General features: G+C 40.8%; 1 protein-coding gene across 17 annotated transcripts in view; it reads right to left on the reverse strand.

Annotated features, from left to right (window-relative positions):
- The window catches only part of LOC127427329 (nuclear receptor corepressor 1-like), a 137,778-nt gene that overhangs the window by 58,765 nt on the left and 53,825 nt on the right, over window positions 1–25,188 (reverse strand). For 16 of the 17 annotated variants that reach the window (XM_051674922.1, XM_051674908.1, XM_051674901.1 and 13 more), the window contains 3 exons: window positions 15,601–15,731; window positions 1,181–1,377; window positions 305–403 (listed from right to left, as the gene is read on the reverse strand). In XM_051674922.1, the coding sequence (XP_051530882.1) occupies window positions 305–403; window positions 1,181–1,377; window positions 15,601–15,731 (427 nt within the window). The remainder of the gene's footprint in view (window positions 1–304; window positions 404–1,180; window positions 1,378–15,600; window positions 15,732–25,188) is intronic. The other variant, XM_051674945.1, reaches the window with a different exon arrangement.

A 25,188-nucleotide genomic window follows, 5' to 3' on the forward strand; every position in this document is an offset into this window, starting at 1 on the left:
CATCACGCTGTTTCTCTACGACAACCTTTCTATCATGACCAACCCCAGTTACACACACAAACCTCGCTGTGGTCAGATAAAGCAATAAAATAAGTAACTTTCAGGCTTCAAAATGAGGTTACAGATAAACAGATCACACTCACAATCACCATTCCATAAAAGAACTGCAGAATCAGCAGACAGTCATCATAGAACAAACCAGACACACCTTTCTGAGAAGTGTGAGCGTGTGTGAACTTATGTAAACAGAAAAAGAGAGAGAGGAATAGTGTGTATGTGTGTGAGAAAAAGAGATGGCGTTTACCTCGTGGGTCTGTGCTGGGTGGAGGAATTGGCTTTGCAGGTTCTCGTGCAGGTTTCTGCACTGGCTCAGGTTTAGAGGGATGAGTTGGCTCTGGCAGAACTAACACACACACACACACACACACACACACAGAGAGAGAGAGAGAGAGAGAGAGAATAAACCATCAGGACTTAATTTATACTAGTGTGTACATGTTTCCTAGTGTTGGGAAGTCTGTTTCATTTTAGTGAATCAGTCTGTTAAGACAGATAATTTCAATAAACTGAAAAAACTGTTCTTCAATAATCTGGTTTTCAACAGTTCTCAGTTTTCTTCACTTTCACACATTACTTTAAGGCTCTCTGATTAAACAGACAAGCCCTGATCTCACATGAAAGACCTTTGAGATTCCGTGTTTATTAAGTCTATCATCTCAGGCGTGAAACAGGTCACTGCGTATCATTAACACTGAACCCATATTTAATGGACAATAACATTTGCCATTACACGATTGTTAAATTAAAGTGAAACCAGAGTGTTTTCCATTCACTAAAACCCTCATTTATATTTTCACGGGAGTTCACACGGTCTTCAGGAGCTGCATTAAGTGCTGTCGGATTTCAACTGAATGAGACATTCAAATGCTCCATTCATTCCCTTATTTGGACAGTAAAATGTGATTGGAATTTAAAGTGCACAATAATCAGATGATTATTTAATAATTGCGACAGGACTACATGTCCCCACGTCTGTTTTACCCATGAACAAAGTTTGGCCTTACACTCAAGTGATTAATAAACACTTCATGAACTGGTTTGACCGAATCATTGGAAAGAAGCAGTTCAAAAGAATGATTCATTCACAAACCATAAATGTACATGTGTCCATGAGTGTTACCTGGTTCAGGTGGGGGTGGAGGTGGAGGCAGTTCCTCAGCCGCCATAGATGCAGCCTCATTATTGGCCATTGAGCGGGTGGTGATGCGGCCCTTGCGGCGACCCTGGCTGTTGGCGGTCTTTCGGCCACGCGGCGTGCTCTGTTCCTTTCCCTCCTCCTCCTCTCCCTCACACTTCTCTTTGTCTTTGCTGATTTCCCTGTGAAGGTAAATAGGAGGAATTAAGACTCTCCTTTTTGCTGAACTCAATTAAATTATACAGGGTTCTCACACATTTGGCACATGAATTTCCATGACTTTTCCCAGTTGCTCATTATTTCTAGCTGATTAAATATTTTAGAGCTGAGCATGACTAGAAAAATTTATATTCACTTGGAATGTTCATAACTTCTTATGATTGTATTAATCTCCATGACTTTTCCAGGCCTGGATATCACAATTACGTTTCCAGGTTGAAATTTTCAGGTTTTCCATGACCATGTGGACCCTGTTCAAATCTATTCAAATGTTTAGAGCAAGCAGAACCTCAAGTTACAAATGCAGACAGAGTTTTTCACATATGATAATTGATAAAGTTACTGAAACTGCATAGGCAAGGTCTAAATGCTTTAATATATTAGACTTACTACACAGTTTTCATAACAGGAGCACAACCAGATCACATAACCAATTCAATTCCCCTTTGTCCATTCATAGAAATGTCAAAAATCCAAGTATTTTCATGATGAATTCCATGTTTTGTTGAATTCCTGGTAGTGACATAACAAATCCTGAGTAAAGCACATAGCTGCCTTCAATCCAAATGAGTTAATGAGGTTAAAGTTAAGCTCTGTAACAATAAAACTCAACAAAAAGTAAATTTCCTTTACGAAGAACCAAACTCTAAAGCTTAAGCTTACCTCAAACTTTAAAACTATTGTTTTGTTGCCTTGCAAGCACTGGTATTTCCTTAAGGAAATGCAAATGCAAATGCAAAAATTTGTGATTTCATTTGCAGGTCTGCAGACTGCTGATTAAGTACTGGTGTAACAGTGGAGCGAGAAAGACACTGTGTCACTTAGGGATGGGCATTTTGGAAATTTGGTCTACTTGAGTATTTGTTGAGTACTCTGGGGGGCATGTACATGAATGCACATGTATGTCAGACATAAGTCTTTGGCTGCTGCATTGCATCTCGTTGTTCCAGTGTCTTGCCTGTTTATTATTATAGGCTGTTATATTGTAATCTTTTACAATAAGTACAAAAGATAATAAAAAAAAAACAAAATATAATGCATAATTTTTTTGTCATTATGTAAAGACTCGCTGGCCAACTCAATGAAAGAATGCTCAGAAAGTGAGTCTCTCTGTTCTTCCTTCAGGTTACCATAATTATTTTAGTAGGCGTACCACTGTATTCATCACGGCTCTCTGAATGGTGTATTTGCAAACCATGGTTGTCTTGACCGACGATGCCATAACCACTGCATTTTTAAAAACGGTGTTAATGTGAAAATAGACCCTGCGCTCAGTCCCATTCAGCTGCGCTCCGTCTAGCTGTTTCAAAAGAATAACTCGCCTGATGTGTGTGCGCAGTGTTGAGCACTTTCTGCTCCAGTGTCAGAACTTGTTGCTTTAATGATTTTTTTATGCTGCTTTCCATTCAACTCAGATTTTCCAACTTCCTACCAGGAAAAGTGCAATGGAACGCCACTTCATGTCGGACTTTCAACTTGGAAACTCATGCAGAAATCTACAACTCCGATTTTGCTGAGATGCAGTTGGGTGACGTCACGCAAACATGACGGCACCCAGGGAGATTTACAGTCAATGATAAACATTCTCTTTTATCAAATAATATACACTGATGAGTCAAATGATAATAAAACTTGTTTAACAAACATTTGCAGAGACAGGTGTTCAAAACACTGCGAATTACACTCTCTTTTGACAATCGTAAACCTGAAGAACAAACACTAGCATTGCAGCATCGTTTATCAGTTTGGTTGCTATGAAGTCTCTGTTGACAATCAAAGTACCGCTGAAAATCACAATGTAATCAATCTTAAAATTAAAATTAAGGCCCCTTTTTGACACGTTTGTGTATAGTTGTCACTGAACTTCGAATTTAGTGAAAAGTCACGTCATACATTTTCATTATCGATCATCATTCGATCATTGCTGTCACTTCCAAATGCTGTCACTTCCAATACTCATGCCCATCCCTAGTGTCAATCATTTTGTTGAGTTTTCAGTTTATGATACAAGCTATCGGACTGAAACACATTTACCTGTTTCAGCACGGATTAAATTGGGTCAGCTGTCCTGTTTAAGTGAAAAGGTTATTTCTGATACGAGGGACAAAATTTTCTCTGCCACCTGATGAAAGACAGTAAGTCAGAGCTGAGCTGACTAGAGATCAGCGATTTATAGCATGAGAGAAACCGTGACCAGAGGATGTTCTCTTTCATCATCTCATGTTCGAGATCCACCTATGGGAAGGGCATCCGTACCTGATCTCTGCAGAAGCATCCAATTGCACCAAGTCTGGCTAGACAGACAGAACCACGTGTCCTATGCCAGGTAGGGCCCGCCCATTACCTGAGTGCATATAAGGACCTGCACGCACTGCTGTTCCTCAGTTGACATTCGCTTCTCGCTACCTCTGTTTTCACTCTCAACTCGGTTGGATTATTGGACTTTCACTATTTGTCTACAGGAGGACACATCATTAAGATCAGCCTCCGCCAGACATGTCTTTCTTGCTTCAGCCAGGTTAGCTGTGTTTTATTTGCTGCAAGCCGCCAACGCTCGCTTCCTACTACTCAGGCTGCCCGCCTTTCTCCCTCACCTTATTCCCCTGCTCCATGGCTGCCCGCCATGGATTTTATTGAGTTTTATCTCTACTATGGTGCTTTCTAAACCCACGGCTACCCCCGGGGATAACCAGTCACGTGCCTGTCTGGCCGTGTGCGCCGCCCTAATCGCCACCACAGACCCTGATCCTTGCAGTGTCATTTGCATAAGACTCAAACAAGCAGAGGAGACTCTAGAATTCCCCGACAATTGTAGCCACTGCCTGGCACTCCCCAAAAAACTCTGGCACCAGAGGATCAAGGTGGCCGCTACCCAGTGCGCCGACCTCAAACTTTAACTCTGACGGGGGAAACAGTGATGACGACACACTCCCGGGGGCCACCCGGGGCGAGGCCTCTCTCAGCTGGGCCGAACAAAGCTTCCTGTGTTCCCCGAGGTCATTTTCTCAGGTGATCCCTCGTTCGCCAACGAGCCAGCCGGTTTGGGTGACGGGGACGATGCGGGCCTTCTCGAGGGTTCGGAGGATCAGGAGGCCATCCCGTCTTCCCTGACTCCCCAAGCTAGTGCCCCCGCGGCCTTACCCCAATCTGTCCTCACCGAATTTTGTGAGCAAGCAGCTCGGAAAATGCCACTGACCAAGAGAGGGATGTGTACGATGGAAAACTCCTCGGACCCCCTTCCCGCCCGAGGAAACAACTCCTCCCTGTCCTCCACGCGTATGCTAAGCACGAGGCATTGTTGGGGAGAACCTCGAAGTTAAGGATATGGTGGCTCAGAGGTCGCATGACGCCATGCAAGGGTTGGATGTGTGAATGGCGAGCTCTGCGCACTTTGCTAGTTTTTAATACTTATGTCATAAACTGGTGACATTCGATACACCCTGATTCTTAACTGTTTTATGAGGACAATATGTCAAAGAATTCAAAATCTTCGGGCTCTGGAGACATTAAAAGACACTTACGTGCTCAAGCTGATACCCCAGACAGGGCTGCAGACCAGGGACTTAATTTGGATGGTGCGGCGGGAGAAATACAGCGTCAATTGTCCAGCATGTCTGCAATGCTGGCGAAAGTCATCACAGACTTGGAGGATCTGGCTGTCATACATCGATTGATCACTTCAACGGAGACGAAATTCTCTGAGTAGTTACAAGATTGTCGGACGTCAAGAAACGGATCGATTATCTGGAGTAATCGGAGAGGGAATTAGCTGCTAACCCGCTAGCAACAAAGACAGACTTGCAGCACGTTTGGGAAAAACTGGAGGATTTGGAGAATCGTAATTGACGAAACAACGTCCGAATTGTTGGAATTCCTTAGCATGAGGAAGGCAGAGATATGGTGAAATTCCTAGACGAGCTATTGCAGAGTCTACTCAACATAACAGGCCATAAGCTGGAAATCGAGCGAGCTCATAGGGTCCCGGTTCGGAGATCGGCTGAGGGAGACATGCCCCGATCAATTCTGGCCAAATTTCTGAGATCATCCGATAAAGATCTTGTGTTACGCGAGGCGAGGAGTAAAGGAAAGCTTTCTTGGAAGATCCGCAGCATTTTCTTGTTCCCAGATTTTGCGAATTCGACAGTAGAGAAATGTGATCAATTTAGGGAATGCAAGAATCTCTTACATCAAAGGAAGATCGTGTTTGCTCTGATGTTTCCGGCCAAACTGAGAATAGATACTAAGGATGGCCATAGAGAATTTACATGCCCACAGCAAGCACTGTCCTTCATAAAAACATTGGAGTGATTAAGCCATTTGGTGATTTTCATGTTGGTATTTAGTGGGCCTAACTCACTGAACATACACTTGACTGCCTGAGGAAGCTGGGCGCTTTGTTTCTTTTTGTGCTGGTTCTGCCTAGTGGCTGGAGTTTGTTTTGTGTAATATCATTTCTTCAGGACAGCTTGTGGATAAATCTGCATGTTTTTGGTGCTTATGCCTCCTGTGGTGTGGAGTTTGTTTTGTGGAACATCTCTTGCAGGACATTGGAGTGATTGGGTCTTTTGTTGCACTCATTTATCAGCCGAATGGGCCGGCTTACTGAACATTTGTTTGACTCTCCGAGGAAACTGAATATTTTTTTTTTTGTTGTTTTTTTGTGCTGGTTCTGCTAGCGGCTGGAGCTTGTTCTGTGGAGGAACTCTCCTTCGGAACAGTTATGTGGATGAATCTACACGTTTTTTTGTGTTTATTCCGCTTATTTATTCCAGAGTTTGTTTTATGGACTATTTTTTGCTGTATAATTCTGTCTCGCAAAATCTGTATAGATACACCGGACTTGAGCAATCCGATGGCAAAGTTGTCGCGGGGACTCTCATAGGCATACATGGACTGTTTGTGTTTAGAAGGATGGACGCCGGTTGGCGCTGTCATGCAAATTAATGTGCACGTTTTTCTTTTTTCTATTTGTTTAGTTCGGGGGGAGGTTTGGGGTTTGATTGTTACACTAATGTTGGAATGTGGTCTTTATAATATTGTTTTTGACACACAATCTATTTTTTCTAATATGTCAAATGTCAAACGTTAATATGAGTGGATTATTTCTCTCCACGTGGAATGTGAATGGGTTGGGACACCCCATAAAAAGAAGGTTATTTCTTTTCTTAAATGTAAGAAATATGATATAGTGTTTCTTCAACAAATGCATCTTTCCCCACAGGAAGCTGAAAAATTTGGGAAGATATGGGTTGGACATGTTTTCTTTAGTGCTGGCTCAAGTAAAGGCAGGGGAGTCATTACATTGATAAATAAACATCTACAATTCAAATGTCTCAAACAGATTAAAGAAATTAGGAAGAGTCATTATTGTTTTAGCAAATATTCAGGGGCAAAGGTTCATTTTGGCAATCTACGCACCTAATGCTGATGACCAGGGCTTTTTTTTATAGATCTTGAAGGGATGTTGCAAGCCACTGGCACCCCTCATGATATAATATTGGGAGGAGACTTTAATCTTTTGATGGACTCAGTCCTTGATCATAGTGAAGCAAAAGTGTGTAAGCCCCCTAGAGCAACACTGATGCTTCTCGGGATGTGTAAAAATCTTGGCCTTACAGATATTTAGAGACTTTTAACCCATATGGTAGGGACTATACATTTTTTTCATCAGTCCATAACATTTATTCTAGAATAGATTTTTTTTTATATATATCTAAGTCCCTCATTACATCTGTTGTTGATTGCTCAATTGGAAACATCTTAGTCTCAGATCATGCCTTGGTGAGTTTAGAGGTGTCAAAAATCAAAAGTTTCTAACTGCACTCTGAATTGCAAAACAGACTAAAAAGGGTCTAGCAAAAAGATATAACTTTATTACATTTGCATCCTAAAAAATGTGCAAAGTGAGTTAAAAGCCAGAACAACAAAGGGAGCAGATGCTATACATTGAAGAAAGCAATGTGCTGAAACGTTCCCTTTGTTGGTCTGGCTTTTAACTCACTTTGCACATTTTACTTTATAGACACCTGGTAGCAGTGGTACAAACAAATGGATTAATTTCAGATAATTTTACTCTGGACAGGGGCACCCGGCAGGGTTGCCCTCTTTCCCCATTATTGTTCTGTCTTGCCCTGGAACCATTAGCAGCTGCGATAAGAAGGAAAGATGATTTTCCAGGGGTGGTGGTGGGAGGTATGGTGCATAAGCTTTTACTTATGCGCCATAAGAGCGCATAAGCAATACTCAAGAGATTATAGGAGAAAGATTTAAATGATATTTTATTATTCATCTCTGACCCCATAAGATCTATACCTTGCCGCAATAGAATTATTAATTCCTTTTCTAAGTTCTCGGGATACAGAGTCAATTGGTCTAAATCCGAAGCTTTGTCTCTGACAGCATACTGCTCAGTAACAGCTTTCCAGCCGGGTGCCTTCCAGTGGCCTAAACAGGGCATTAAATATTTGGGCATTTTATTCCCAGCAAATTTGTTGATTTAGTTAAGAGTTAATTTTGACCCCTTAATAAAAATGTTTGAGCGATGTGGGCAGGTGGGCTTCATTACATTTATCTATGATTGGGAAGGTTAATTTTATTAAAATGAATTGTATTACAAAATTCAACTACCTGCTACAATCTCTCCCTGTAGATATTCCTCTCTCTTATTTCAAACAATTTAATAGCATAGCGAAGTCCTTCATTTGGAATGGTAAGCGTCCCAGATTACATTTCAATCAGTTACAAAGGCCGATTGACAAAAGGTGGGCTAGGCCTACCCAAGATTTTGTTTTATTATTATGCATTTGGTCTCAGACATTTGGCCCATTGGTCGCATCCACCTGAAAGAGCCCCTCCCTGGTTTTATATTGAACAGGAAGTTCTTGCCCCTATTTTGCCATTGCAAAGCATTTCTATCAAACTAATAGGAGAAGTTACACCCCGTTATCTCGCATTTGCACTCGTATGGACAAAAGTGTCCAGAGTGTTTAATTCGGACATTTATTTAAATGTTGCCTCAAGCATATGTCTGAACCCTAAATTATGTATTAATAGGTCCCCTTTCTGCTGGTCAGAGTGGATTATGAGGGGGGTTACTACACTCGGTGACCTGTATGAGAGTGGAGCATTAAGATCTTTTGAGAATTTGGTTCAACATTTTGGGATTCCTAGATCTCAGTTTTATAGGTATTTACATCTGCGCCACCTGCTCTGTATTGTTTTTGGGAGTAGCAAACACCCCTCTAAAGTGGCAGATACTCTGGGAGAGGTGATTACTGCTTTTGGAAAAGGTCATGAGGCATCAGTGTATTACTCCCTGCTAATTCAGAGTCTGGGGGACGGAGCTTCAACTTCTCTCAAGAGATTATGGGAGAAAGATTTAAATTTGGTATTGAGGAGGGAGTGTGGGATAGGATTCTAAAAAACATCAAGTCTGCATCTAGAGATGCAAGGGTTTGCCTTATGCAATTCAAGATTTTACATAGATTTTATTGGACCCCCTCTAGACTGCATAGGCTTGGTCTTAAAGACACACCCACCTGCTGGCGATGCCAATCAGAAGTTGGAGACACAACCCATGTCTTTTGGGGGTGTGTTAAGATCCAAGATTTTTGGTTGAAGGTTCAGAGTTGTTTGTGTGATGCTTTGGGCACTCAAATTTTACTTTGCCCCAGATTGTGTATTTTGGGCGATGGGGCAGTTGTAAATTTGGGGGACAAACATATAAAAAATTGGGTTCTGACCAGTATTATAATTGGCAGACAAATTATTTTAAGGCGTTGGAAGTCAGACGGAGCGCCATCATTTCTAGAGTGGTGTGCGGAGATGGGGAGGGTGTTTATTATATATTTAAAAATGTCTTTTTTTGTGTGTGTGTTTTATTCTATGTGACCACGGGGGTGTTCGTTGGGGGTTAGGGTGGGGTTGGTGATTGGGGAGGGATATTAGTGGGGGTTAAATGTTAAATGTTGATTCAGTGTGCGTATGTGTTATGTTTTTCTCTGTTGTTGTTGTTTTTTTGTTTAGTTTTTTTTAATCAATAAAAGATGTTAAATACAAAGGATATGGTGACTCTCAGCATGGGTGACCCACCATCGAGCCCTCGATCGCCAGACACCTTAACCCCTTCCAAGGCGACCTGCTCATGCTGGGAAGCCTCCCCATGCTGGAGGGGGTTATAGTGAGAAAAAGTACACAAGCAGTGCCACCACACCACCCCCCATCACATTGTAGGGCTTTACTGGTTGTTTAGATCAGTGTTACTATCAGAAATAATTAATAATTATTTCTGTAGTTATTAATCAATATTTAAATTAATTAATTGGATCTAACTCATTAAAACCTCATATGGGACTCCAGTAAATGTAGTGTGCTACGTTTAGGAGCAAGTTTGGTTATTAGCAATAATTAATAATTATCAAAGATAATTATTAATTATTAAAATCAATAGAACATTGATGAGAATCAGTGTTAGCTTTTTTAATCCTTTAAATCAACAGTTATCAAAGATAATCGTTAATTGTTAACGTCGATGAAACATTAAAGTTAACACTAGCTTATTGATCATTCTAATTCAATCAAAGATAATTATCAATTATCAAAAATCAATAGAATATTAATAAGGATTAACATTGACGGGGCACCACCCTGAAATCAGGGACTAATAACCGAATATTAAAACAGTCTCAATATTAGATTGTTTTCTTAGGAAAATCGACATCCGAAGAATATCGATTTTCGAATAAAAAAACAATGAATGAAGGTTTGAATCCGAGCACTGACATCCCGTCAGCACGACACAGGCATATGCAAAACAAACCAAAACACTTCTCTTTGTAATATAAACAAAGTTTATTTATGCAGTAATATCAATTAATAATTAATACAATGCAGTCAATAAACTTCCGACTTACAACTACAAACTAAACAGTGATATGATTAGATATGGAAATAAAAATAATCCTATAACACAAGGTGTGTGTGTGACAGTGTGTGTGTGTGTGTCAGTGTGGTTAGTGAGAGAGAGAGAGAGAGAGAGATGATTAAGTGACAGCCCGAAAGCTGATTTCGCGATAGCTGGAGATGAAGCAGCCGTGTTCATCACTCAGAGACGCGGTTTTACGAGCGGGGCTCGTAAAAGTCCCTTGTTATTTGACTCTTTAATGGATGAACTCAGTTGCTGTCTCACCCGCGATGGCGAAAATGCACAACAGTCCAATTTGGTTGGACTACAATACAGCAAAACAAATTTGTGATAATTAATACCCTGAGTATTAATAATTAGCGGACATGGCGGTCCGTAAACTGTACAAGCAAAAACCTTGAAACACAAGAATAACACGCTATAATATTCTATCTCTGCCCAGACGTAAACCTCTTACTTGAATTGCATGAGGACACAGGTAGAATGCGTTTTCCTCCGTCCTTTAACTTTGACCCGGTTTCTTGAGGCTCGTGTGATGACGAGAGCCGTTTCCTCGCACTGTCGGCGGCCGGTACGGCTGTTGATTCTCAGAGGGCGGTACGGCTGTTGATTCTCGGCGGGCTGGCGGAGAACTCAGAAATGTCGACTTGATTGAAGATTGAAGAGAAATCTTTAATCTCTTCACTTCTGTAGGCCAACGGATGAAGATGCGAATTGCTCGGCGGTCTCCTTCGGATCCGTTAGAGTGTTCGGTTGAACACAGAGTAATCTCAACTCGTCCAGCGAGATGGAGATTGTATGGCTACAGTTTCAAGTCGGACATTACTTCCTTATGCCACGAGGTTACACCGGAGAGCAGCAAAAAGCTACGTCCGTATTCGGTGAACGAAGTCCCCGGAAGCCACTTTGGAAGCATTTCAGAATTATTTGAAGTCCTGATGATGTCATGTTCGAGGGACGTTCTGTTGTGTGCCTCATCCAATAGGAGTTGAGTGCTCGATCCTTTAGTGGGCAAGGCTTCATGGATCTGTAGTCTGTTTTGGACTCCCTTTGTTTGATTTTGGCGCGATTTTATCAGTAAGATTTACGACTTAGAAGGAGGGGGCTTGAGGAATGTTTTTTATGACTGTTAGGCCTGCCTTTGTCTTCTATCTGAATACATGAGGCCCAACAACATTTTTCTCACTCATTCAATAAAAGGCTTCGGCCCCAGTGTTTCCCAAAACACAAATAAATCCCCCCCCAAAAAAAATCTAACGAATCAAATGAATTTGTTACAGACAGAGAACATCTTTCGGCAACTCCGCATGTCGCCCCTAAGTTGTCCAATAAATGGCGCCATTGCATAACAAATGATCAAACCGGATCAAAAGTGCAGCTATAAGTGTTTCCTCAGTTCATGTGGGGACACTTGCAATTCACATAACAGCTTGGCAGGCTGTGTCGGCTCGAACTATAATGCATGGGTACAGACTCCAGTTTGCCAGGAAACCCCAGCCTTTTGGCGGCGTTATCTTCTCTCAAACAGAGGAAAGTGCTGCTCACGTTCTGAAGGAAGAAATCTCCTCCCTCCTAGGGAAGGGGGCAATTCAGGTGGTACCCCCAGATCTATGCCATCAGGGGTTTTACTCCCATTATTTCCTAGTTCCAAAGAAAGATGGCTCTCTCCATCCTATTCTGGATCTCAGAGTGATGAACAAACATTTGAGGAAATACAATTTCAGAATGTCAACGCACGGCACCCTTTCTCGCTCAATTCATCAGAACAACTGGTTCACATCAGTTGATCTGAAAGATGCTTTTTTCCATATTAGCATATATTCCCCGCACAGGAAATTTCTTAGTTTCGCCTATCAGGGTATATGTTACTAATTCACAGTCCTTCCTTTCGGCCTACCGCTGAGTCCGAGGGTGTTCTGTCTATGTGCGGAGGCGGGCTTAGCTCCACTGAGAATAACGGGTCTAAAGATCCAAACATATATATAGACAAATGACTGATCATAGCCAATTCCAAAGAGAAAGTGGTGCAAGACACTCGCTGTGTGCTCGCGCACATTACATCGCTTGGCTTCAGAGTGAATGTGAACGAGCAATTTTACACACTTTCAGAATGTTATATTCCTGGGTCTGGGCTGAATTCAACCTCCATGCTCGCGCACCTATCAGAAGAGTGCGTTCTCTCTCTAATTAATCGTTTTTCACAATTCAAAGAGGTAACGAAAATGCAATAATCGCACATGTCTCAGGTTACAGGGTCTTATGGCATCAGCTATTCAGGTTTTGCCTTTGGGCCTTCTGAGAATGAGGGCATACATGAAATGGGTTTCATCCCTCCATTTCAGCCCATTACGCGATCTCTGTCGCTTCATTACGGTGACGCACTCGTGCACAGACTTTTACGCAAATTGGACACCCCTCAGGTCAATTATGTTGGGAAAAGTGGTAAAGACAGATGCATCCTTAAAAGGGTGGGGAGCCACTCGGGAGGGCAGAACGGTAAACGGTTTGTGGCTGAGTGAACTTCGTTCGGCCCACATAAATTATGTGGAGCTCATGACTGCATGGAAAGCTCTGAATCATTTCCTGCCCCGCTAGCAGGGGCATCATGTGCTCGTTCGCTGCGACACCACCATAGCGGTGGCACATATCAATCGCAAAGGAGGCATGCGCTCTCCCAAGCTTCACGCTCTAGTTCACAGGCTTTTAGTGTGGAGCAGGTGGCACTTCCTGTCGTTTCGTGCGACCCATGTTCCAGGCATTTTGAACAGGGGCGTGGACCTTCTGTCGAGGGGGAACCCACTCTATGGAGACTGGCGCCTCCACCCTCAGATAGTGGGCATGCTGTGGGAGATATTCGGTCAGGCAACAGCAGATCTCTTCGCCTCGCACGAAAACACCCATTGTCCTATGTTCTTCTTGCAAAAGGATCAGGATGCGCCCCTTGGCGTGGACGCACTAGCCCATTTGTGGCCCAAAGTGCTGCTCTACCTATTTCCTCCCCTGTGCCTGATAGCCCCCACCATGGCCAGGGTGAGAGAGCAGAACCTATCCCTCATTTTGATAGCAACCAGGTGGCCCAAGTCTCCTTGGCTGGCAGAGATAATTTCTCTTTTGCATGCCCAGCCGTGGCCTCTCCCATTAGAGACCTCCTGTCTCAAGTGAATGGGGAGATTTACCACCCTCACCCGGACAGGGTGGCTCTCTGGGCTTGGCCCGTGAGAGGGCAAACTTGAGCACGATGGGCTCCCCCCACGTGTGGTTACCACTATACAGAATGCTAGGGCCCTCTCCACATGGTCCCTATATGGCTATAAGTGGTGTGCTCGAAGGGTGGTGTGGTGGGTGCCATTCCACATCATATCAGTGTTCAGTCTCAGATATTTTTTTTTTTTACAAGACCTTATGGATAAGCGCAAGTCTTTTTCCACTATTAAGGTCTACTTGGCGTCTATTTCCGCTTGCCATGTTGGGTTTGACGGCACAGCGGCGGGGCAGCACCCCTCATTCGTAGATTTATGAAGGGCGCCGTTGTTCACTCCCAGTTACTAGGAGAACTGTTCCTGAGTGGGACCTCTCCATGGTGCTGGAGGCTCTCTCTCAACAGCCTTCTGAGCCCCTGGAAAACATTTCTCTAAAACTGCTGTCTTTTAAGACAGCTTTGCTCCTGGCCTTGGCATCTGCTAACTGCGCCAATGATTTGCATGCACACTCTATTCATTCCTCGTGCACAAAATTCTCCCTTAGTGGGGATAAGATTTTTCTTAGGCCCAACCCAGCCTTTATGCCTAAATGCTTCCAAGCGTTCACCTGTGAGGTAAGGGAGCTTTCCGCTTTTCACCCTCCTCCTTTCTCCTCTGCGGAGGATCAGAGGTTGAATGCTCTGTGTCCTGTGCGTGCCCTTCGGGTGTACATGGATAGGACTAGTACTTTTCAGAAGAGCGATCAGCTCTTCATCTCTTGCGCCCCCCTCCCACCCCCACACGGGGAATCCCATTTCTAAGCAATGCCTCTCACATTGGCTTGTGGAAGCTATAATTTTGGCATATGAATTCAGGGGAGTGCAGCCTCAAGGAGGCCTCAGAGCTCACTCCACGTGGGGATGGCCGCCTCTTGGGCTCCATTTAGTGGAGTCTCATTGCAGGACGTCTGTTCTGCTGCCAGCTGGGCTTCTCCCCACACTTTTGTTCGTTTCTACCGGCTGGATGTTCCCAGGACCCCGATAGCTCATTCTGTCCAGGGTGTTGGCTCTTTATAGCCTCTTTCCTGTAAGCTCTTTTTATTTTTCTAAAAAAAAAAAAAAAAGAAAAAAGAAAAAAAAAGGGAAAAGGGGTTTGGGCCGTCAGGCTCTGCACTCTCATGTCACCAAGCATGTCATTTATATTCCTGCCCGGGTGCCATCTTCAATGTATATATGCTGCCAAGCTGATTTACATGTTTGTGTCATTAACATGTTATTCACGCTTCAGCCTGTGTACCATTCTCATTTTTGTGCTTCGGGGTTATCAGGCGTGTGCTTATGGGACGTGTCAAGCACCACCTCTCTGAGGTGACCGCCCCCTGGCTTACAGGGCCTCACTGCGAGTGTATTGGGCAATCAGGGAGCTGTCCATATCTCCCATAGGTGGATCTCGAACACAAGATAAAGAAAGAGAACAATAGGTTACTATTCGTAACCCCGGTTCTCTGAAACATCGAGTAGAGAGATCCACCAAGCTTGCCCCACTTGCTGCACGAGAAGCGAATATACTTACTGAAGAACAGCAGTGTGTGCAGGTCCTTATATGCACCCAGGTAAGGGGCGGGCCTTACCTAGCATAGGACACTTGCTTCTGTCTGTCTAGCCAGACTTGGTGCAATTGGATGCTTCTGCAGAGGTCAGGTACGGATGCCCTTCCCATAGGTGGATCTCTCCACTCGATGTTTCAGAGAACCGGGGTTACGAATAGTAACCTATTGTTAAGAGAGGGTCTGGGCCCTGGTTAAGAGGCCTGTTTGATCACAGCAAGAGAAAAAAAAAAAAAAAAAAAAAAAAAAAACAGCAGAGATACAGAACTCTAGTTGTCAATTAAAAATGAATTCTGTATTCCATACACATACAGCAGTGACTTAAGGGATTCACTCCTGTATTTAAATGCAGTAGTCACTCCCAAAACGTAGCCTTGTGTACACGGCCTTTGATAAGTCAAAGAAGAGTTGGAGCAAAAGGGGTAATGAGGCCAATTATTACAGCTAACAAAGGAATAAACAAAAATACAGGACTTACTTAGAGTCCTCTTTTTCATCTTTCTCCTCCTCTTCCTTCTTTTCCTCGTCCTCTTTCTTCTCTAATTTCTCAGATTTGTCCTCTTCGTTCTTGTCTTCGATCTTTTCTTCCTGTGAGGGTCGCGTTATCTGCTTTAAAAGGGACAAAAAAAAAAATGTTTAGACAGTTGACCTTGTCAAGAGTATAGGGCTATGACTAGTTTCCCCATCACAAGAAAAGCCATCACTTAACCTTAAAAATGTGCTGTATTTCATCAACCTATCTATGAAGCAGAGGAATGATTTTGTACCATCAAACACCATATGGGGAGCATCCACCAAGAAAATCATGGTACAGTCCATCTCTCTCTCTCTCTCTCTCTCATCATGATGGGCTTAGCAGTGCCTAGTAGCTAGTCCAGCAAGAAATAAATGTCCTAGGGCCTCATGTATTAACGTTACATTTAAAAAGTCTGTATGCCCTGTCCTATGCACACATAAGGATAAACAAAAAACATTAATTAAAAAAAAAACACTTGATTTGTGAATGTACATTGCGACCAATCCATGCCAACCAAAAATGTGCTGGTTATACCACCTGTCCCTAATCACAAATGCAAAGAAAAAAGGTCAAGTCAGTGATGTTTAGATATCAGAATTTTTTCTGCTGACTTTTTTTTATTTCCTCCTGCTGGCCATATACATAATGTACAGCCTCTCTCTGAGATGCACACACATCATTAAGAGCCTGAACATCCCTAGAAAGACCTCAATAAAACATTTCGACAAAGACGATCAGGGAGAAGATTGAAATCAAAATCCACATGCACAGCTAAGAAAATATGGATAATGGGAACTTTTTACAGATCATGTTTTACAAATCTTTGTTGCCCATATGTACTCACAGCTTGAAAACTATGCTGGGTTTTATGGAGGACCCATGAGCTTCCTAAATTTCAATCTTAAGTCAATCTGACAGACTACAAACGGATCTCACTTTAGCCTTGTAGCCAGACAGCAAACTGAAACAAGCCCCAACTCATTCCTGCTCTGGACTGGATCAGAAAGATTCCAATCTGGTTACTCTCGATCCATCTATGTCTCTTTCTTACTTTTTCACGAAAGCACACAAATTCACTCATTTTATACAATCCCTTAAGGACTACTAACCAGGAAAGTGAAAAGCTTTGCAATTTTCCCATTTCTTAAACAACCCGACTCATGACAAGTAGAACGTGAACAAATTTCTCTGAACAAACTAACTGAATCAGTTTCACCCTCTGCAGACTAGTTGGGACTGATCTACAAAAACAAAAGTAGCTTGGACTAAAAAAACAAAAGTGATCCTAAGCTGAGAAAGATATTCAAAGCTTAGCTTTCCATACTAAAAAAAGTCCATGTTTTTCTATGAAGACATTATGAAACTTATCTGATCACCAGTGTGATAATAGATGCAATGCATATGACACAAACACAATGTGGCTCAAAAGGTAAAATAGTATGCATGCTTTTTAACTAGTTTAACCAGCAAGATTTCCTTGGTCAAGTTTTGCTGGTGAATAGAATGGCAATTTTGGTCCTTCAGCCAGACCAGCACCCAACCAGCACTTGCATAAATATGGAAATTGATGCTGGTCTAATCTGTTCTTTTCAACAGGGTATGCATTATTGTCAAATATGTAACAATCAAACATCATTTTTAAGAAAGTTAGACATCTAAATGCACCAGTATACAATGATGTTAGCAGTACTTGATGAATACAGAGATTAAAAGTCATAAAATTTAACGGATAGGATTTTAAAAATTTAAAAGATAGCACGAAAGAGAGAAGAAAAGAGGGGAAAATATGAACAGGGAGGAAGCAGATGATCAAAAGAAAGAAAAAAGCCAAACAGAGCAAGGGCTGGCCAATCAGAGCCGAGATCTCTAGGTGGTGCTCACATGGACTGAGACTGAGGAAACCCTGTCCACACACACACAAAACACAATGACCCCAATGTTTCTAAGTTTTAAGTGTAAATAAAGAGTGTGTGGAGAGTGCCTTTATCCTAATGACAGAATGCAGGAGTAAAATAACATTACTAGGGATGTCCCAATACCATGTTTTTGAGAACGAGTACCGCTACTTTTTTTTTAGTACTCGCCGATACAGAGTGCGATACCTGTTTTGTTTTTCTGATCTCCATATCAGCAGTTTATTTCAATTTTATCATCAAAATGGTGTTTAAATAAATAAATTCATTAAAATTGTAATCAAATGAAAGTATAACAATTAATTTTCAACATGATATTGTATTATTTTTTTTCAAATGAAGTGATTTTATACAGAAACTCACAGCACAATCCTAAATAAAACATTGGAGTTATTTTTGTAAAATAAAGTGCTGCATAACAGGTGTGAGATATTTCTTAAATATAATAAAATTACTATTGATTTATTATTAGTAGTAGTAGTAGTAGTAGTAGTAGTAGTAGTAGTAGTAGTTGTAACGGGGTTCAAGGATGGGCAAGGAGGCGGCGGGAACCGGCAGAACAGTCAACATAACTTTAATGGCATAAGTCAACTTAAAGGTGCAGTATGTAAGATTCAGAAACACTTGTTATTAATGACACCTGTGGCCGTTAAGTGAACTGCAGCCAGCTACCTGTTGCTCGCGCTCGTGCACACACTCCTTAGGGACGCAAGCGAGCGAGCATTGACCAAAACAATGACGTAACGTACAAAGAGACTGAACGTGATTCACCGGCATCATGCTGACAGATGAGGTAGCATAATTTAAATTACACCGTTATGATTGTTTTACTACAAACTTTGAGACTATATTATATTTGACTCTCCAGTGCTGGAACAGGGCTTAAACAAAGTGTGGATATAGGTCTGACTATGCGAGACAGTAGTTTGAAATAATCACTTTTCTTTGCATGATACACTGACTGCATTTATACGTTAGCTAGCTAGCTAACCAGCCATCTTTATCAATAGCTGATAACTAAATTTGGTGGATGATGACAGTAGCTGTTTATAAAAAAAAACTGTACATTATAAATATGTAGACAATTCAGTATTGATGTGATTCCATCACAACTGTCATTTTTATATATCGATGCGCTATTGTTTTATAATAATAGACTGTATATATTTTCTGTATAACCAAGTTACGTTACACTAATGAATGGAGCTTTTTGCATTATCTTGAACATTGTCTAGCATTCATTTCATCTGTTATTGTAGTTTACCTGGCTGAATAATTACAGATTAACATTGTTTATGTCAGTTATTGTGAATCAGCATACCCGACATTTAGTATAAAGAGAAGGTCGTTGAAATTATTTGAAAGTTACGAAGCAATGTAGCTTGCAATTCGTCAGCTTTAGCAGGCAAGATCAAGTTAGCTAAAATTACAACAATCAATCCTTATGGCACTATATTTCACATGCTTTGCAGTTATGTAAGCTTACCTGTCCAATAAGAAGAACACCAACTCAGGGTCGGTTTTGATCCCCAAAACCGAACGAAGTTCCCTCCAGGAATCAAATGCCTTGCCGATGTTCACTCTAGTTTTCGCTCGACCACGTTCCAGCTTAGCCAGATGGGATTCAGTAGATACATTTTTTGTTTTGTTTTTTTTGGCTTACTCGGTGTTGTGCTGGGAGCCAGCCGTTTGCTGGATTCCATCTCCAAGATAACGTTACACACACACACACACACACACACACACAGCAGCCACATGCGTCTCTGTCTCGAACTGGTGCCTCCGGCTCATCTTTATCCCCCTCCCTGCTGATTAGGACAATTCAGCACCGGGCGCACATCCTCACAGCCCGGCCACGCCCTCCTCCTCGTCACAGTAGTATAACAGTGAATTTTACATAACTGTACAATAGAGATCCATTTCTGTCAGAATTTAATTTAAATTGAGCTTTTATTTTGAAGTGTTTCTGTGTTGTTATGACCAAGGAGCTCTGACATAATGACAGCAGCTTCCCAAGCCAGTCGCTACATGACACAAAGTGATTATTAAACCGCAAAAGTATATAAGTATATAAGCTACTACAGTATATAAATAAATATGTAGTCTGTATATGAATTGCGCTAAAAAGTGAATTAGCGCTCTGCCTGCTGTCATCTGCTACAAACAGAGCTTGCAATGCTCATAAGTGTTTTCCATGTTTGAGCCAAGGAGCTCTAAATGTATAAGCAGTTTGTGCCTCTATGCCTGCACAACACTGGCTCCACACATTCACAAGCACTCACATTCAAAATGCTGCAAGTGCAAACTAAAGATTTATCTCATTAAATCGCAGCTTTCGCTGTTAAATAATCTCACTAAGACATGACGTGATTTTAATTTGTGCGCTGAATGTTTACGTAATAACATCCATACGTCAGATGGTATCATTTTTTGGTATCGAATCATTTTTACAAGTACAAGTAAATGAGCGCGGTATCGGACCCGATTCCGATACCAGTTTCGGTATCGGGACATCCCTAACCATTACTCTGAGTTTCCATGAAAGCACATAGGCCAGTGTTCATGAGAATGCAGAAACAAACATGAGCAGTAAGATCAGATTTGGGGCTCTTCCATCTGTAGCCTTACATCTGATAACACACATATCTAATCTGCAGGTGCGGAACACTGGCGTCATTATACAGCACAAGAAGAGGCCAGCTGAATAACTGGCGAAACAGTGAGATGAATGTAATATTAGGGAGATGTTTCACTTCAGTTTCAACTCAAAAGAAACTTTGAGAAATGTTAGCAAATTAGATTTTAAATTTATGTTTACTTAATAGACTCAACAGACTTCATGATCTACCAAATGAGATGTTCTTGTTAGGGTTATCAGCATGTGCAAAGCAGGTGACGTTACCGTTTTGTCAGTGTGCACAGGACAACGTCTGGTTACACTCATTACAAATCTGGGTTACTTATAAACACAAATGTAATGTAAATTGTCTAGTGCATCTCTATAAATGAACAGCCCTAAGTCAAGAAAATGGGCAATTCCAGTCACCAATATTTTTGTGAAAATGGAAGCCTGAGTAGGTTTCCTTTAAATTTTTTTTTTCTTCTGTTTGGAGAGGAAGCCAGAGTGCTAATGGCCTGAGGTTCTTTATCATGGTTGCTGGACGCGAACAGAGGGACCGGAGCCTCCCCTCCTCCTCGGTCTGTTCCACGAAAGAGAAGCAAAGCACTGGAACAAGCCAAACTCAGCCAACACAAACAAGTCGTGCAGCTGCCAGATGGGAACAAAAAAGGGTCAGAACCTCTGCCACGGAGACGTGGAGAACAAATAAGACAAGAAAGGAAGGGAAACGGAGATAATTCAGGTCAAAACAAAAATATACCATCCTGTTAACAATGCAGAATTACTGAGAAAAGGTCCAATGCATGAAAGAAAATAGCAAGCATGGAGGGGATGAAGGGTCAATCATTCATTCTCTAGACTGAAGGGCAGGAGTGATGTGCTGGTTTTAATGTTCTCTTCCATTTACAATGAACTTAAACATTTAATTTCAATTATGTAATCAATGATGGCATGTCTGGATGAACATGTAAGCAAGCTACGACCATTACTGCCTGTGAATTTTTGGAACATTTTTCCAAAAATCACTTAATAAGAGGAAAAAGAAAGACCATCTATATCAATCCTTGTGAAGTGTATCATGATTAGAGAGAAAGAACTAAAAATTAAGCTACTGTAAATATTCTAAGATTTTGCCTTATCTTTTATTGGAGACCTTGGCTTTATAGCTCGACAGGATACCTTTGAACATGTTTAATTCTGTATCCGTGGTCCTTCTGACACAGGGGTAAAGTCTAAAAAGGTGTTGATATTTCTGTAGCTATCAACACAACCTGCAGTCCAACATTTGTGTATTTTGTAGAGCCTGACTGATATGGGATTTTTGAGACCGATACCGATATTAGAGAGGGGGAATTCACTGATTACCGATATGGTCGCCGATATTTAATTTTTGAGCTGGAATGAAAACATGAAAAATGTTGATTTTTCACAGATTTTGCACCGGTATGACTATGCAAAAGTCAACAAATTCTAGAAATGAACACTGAGAAAATAAAGAATAAATAAAAATACAATAAATAGCTAAATAAACATCAGTACTGTATGTTTAGTATCATTCAAATGCTGACCATTAAAATAAAGAATAAATAAAAATAAAATAGCTAAATAAACATCAGTACTCTTTAGTATCAGTCAAATGCTGACTATATTAATACTGCCGAGTCAAGAGATAAACAGATAAGCAGCGGTGTTACACCGTATTCTGCTATACAAGTTCAGGGGAAACTTTCAACGGTGGAAAACCAGACTTTTAAATATAAAATTTTATAAATGCAACTGGAATTGTCGGTTGAAGGGGGTACCAAACTGTGAATCCTGAACAAAACAGTTTGGTGAATACGTTTACTCATTAGCTTCCACTCAGCTGACAACAATGAAAGTAGCTACATGATTAGCTAGTTAGCTATAAGCTCGTTGTCACAGAGAGTACAAGATGGACTTTGTTTACTTTCCAGCATTGTGTCTCACCAACTAGGTAATAACATAGCGTGAAATCAACACTAAACACAAAATCCACCACCGCACCGTTGTCTGCTGAGCTGCAAAAAGATGCTCTGATGTGTACCTTTCAATCTGCTACATTACTGACTGCACTGACAAATTATAGCTGGCAAACAGCAAACAGACATGAGTGACATGGTTGTCAGGGACACAGTTAACGTTATATTAGTTATATTGAAAAGGGAAAATGATGGGGTCATTGTTTATTATGTTTCCAGTATGTATTTAACAGGCTAGTTAACAACTTACCATGATGACACCGCAGAACTCCACCCTGTGTGCAGAGCCACCATCAGTTCAGCTCTGTAAACAGTGGAGTCGGAGCACGCTCTGCAGGACAAACTACACTATGACACCAATTCTAAAGCATTGTTTTCTGCATTATATGTTCTGAAAAGAAGTTTTCATATCGGCGCATATCGGTAAAATATACGGCGATACCGATATATCGGTGAAAGGCTAACATCGGCCGACCGATATATCTGTCGGGCACTAGTATTTTGTTTGATTAGAGGCAGACAAACTTGGCACCACTTAAATGATACTATTTAGAAGGGTGGGCAATATACCGGTAGACATGATAAACCGGTAGATATTTGACAACCGATTAAATGACATTCATCCGCCGAAGTAAATTTATGACTTTCATCTTGTGTTCTAAATATTCCCGTCATCTGACACGTGAAGCTTCGTTTCATATGATTGTCTCATGCGCCATCTCAGGAACGTGCAAGTGCATGCGAGTCCAGCAGGCTTCCCGTTTGTGCGGAATCACTTGCGCTACTCAATTTGGTTTCTCTTGATAATGCAAGTTTTTTTACTTTAAAGCTCTATGGAGGAAGTCAAACATCTCAAACTGCTAGACAGCCAGATATTCTAACCAACACTGACAAGGAAAACAGCTAAAATAATGTGTCATGCGTGTTTTTTAAACGACATATCACCTTAAAAAAAAGTTCTGTTCGAATGACATTAGATATTAGAATACATAACGGCCACGTTTGCCTTCAGAAATTCATATATTCTCTATTCTTATTCTTAAATCATTTAGAGCCTAATGAAATGTTTATTTTTTTATTTATGTATTATTTACTTTGTTGCATTGCTTTGATATGTCGAGTTCCTTGATGAAATTTAATAATAATAATAATAATAATAATAATAATAATAATAATAATAAACTAGTCAACAACATCAGACTGAAATGTGGTATAATGTGAAATTTAGCATTATGGTAAGGTTAACCCTTAAACGCATACCTGGGGTCATTAGAGACCCGGGAACCCATTTCACCCCTGTACCTCATCCATTTTTGTAGCAGTAGATTTGTCCTGATTTGTTGCATTATCTCTTTGATATATAAAAAATAAAACATCAATATACACTAGCGGCCAAAAGTTTGGAATAATGTACAGATTGTGCTGTTTTGGAAGGAAATTGGTACTTTAATTCATCAAAGTGGCATTCAATGATCACAAAGTATAATCAGGACATTACTGATGTAAAAAACTGCACCATCACTAATTGAAAAAAGTAATTTTTGATCAAATCTAGACAGGCCCCATTTCCAGCAGCCATCTCTCCATCACCTTATCCTTGAGTAATCATGTTAAATTGCTAATTTGGTACTAGAAAATCACTTGCCATTATATCAAACACAGTTGAAAGCTATTTGGTTCATTAAATGAAGCTTAACAGTAGTTTGTTTTTGAGTTGCCACAGTATGCAATAGAGTGGCATGTCTTAAGGTCAATATTAGGTCAAAAATGGCAAAAAAGAAACAGCTTTCTCTAGAAACTTGTCAGTCAATCATTGTTTTGAGCAGTGAAGGCTATACAATGCTTGAAATTGCCAAAAAACTGAAGATTTCATACAAAGGTGTACACTACAGTCTTCAAAGACAAATGACAATTGGCTCTAACAAGGACAGAAAGAAATGTGGAAGGCCAGATGTACAACTAAACAAGAGGATATGTGCATCAGAGTCTCTAGTTTGAGAAATAGACGCCTCACATGTCCTCAGCTGACAGCTTCATTGAATTCTACCCGCTGAACACCAGTTTCATGTACAACAGTAAAGAGAAGACTCAGGGGTACAGGACTTATGGGAAGAATTGCAAAGAAAAATCCACTTTTGAAACAGAAATACAAAAAGAAAAGGTTAGAGTGGGCAAAGAAACAGACATTGGACAACAGAAAATTGGAAAAGAGTGTTATGGATCTTAACCCCATTGAGCTTTTGTGGGATCAGCTAGACTGTAAGGTGTGTGAGAAGTGCCCGACAAGACAGCCACATCTATGGCAAGTGCTACAGGAAGCGTGGGGTGAAATGTCACCTGAGTATCTGGACAAACTGACAGCTAGAATGCCAAAGATCTGCAAAGCTGTCATTGCTGCACGTGGAGGATTTTTTGATGAGAACTCTTTGTAGTAGTTTAAGAAGTTCTGAAAATTTTATTTCAAATTGTAATAGTCATTTTTCACGTTATTAATGTCCTGACTATACATTGTGATGAGTTGAATGCCAATTTCTTTCAACAAGAGCAAAATCTGTACATTATTCCAAACTTTTGTTCGCCAGTGTACATTCAAATATATTTTACTTAATTATTTTCAAACTTTCTTAAATATTTTCTAAATCTACACTATCCGATCCATTTTTGATAGACATACATGCCGGGTCTCTAAAGACCCAAATATGTATGAGTGTTTGGTGAAATTGCCATGCAGTTAAGGGTTAATTTAAAACCAAATTGATTTGTTTTGTTTTTTTAGATTTGTTTTTCTTTGACTATGTTTTTCAAGTTTCAAATAAAGAGAAAATTATATAAGAGGAAGTAGTTCATTTATAAAGTATTTAATTGACTGACTGAATTATTCAAAAACAGGCATTCTAATATGGTTATTAAATAATAAATAAATAAATAAATTATATAATTATATTTTAGCATCTTCAAAGTAGCCACCCTTTGCCTAGAATTTGCAGAAATGTACTCTTGACATTTTCTCAACCAA

The sequence above is a fragment of the Myxocyprinus asiaticus genome, chromosome 3 (assembly GCF_019703515.2).
Source record: "Myxocyprinus asiaticus isolate MX2 ecotype Aquarium Trade chromosome 3, UBuf_Myxa_2, whole genome shotgun sequence".
NCBI lineage: Eukaryota > Metazoa > Chordata > Actinopteri > Cypriniformes > Catostomidae > Myxocyprinus > Myxocyprinus asiaticus.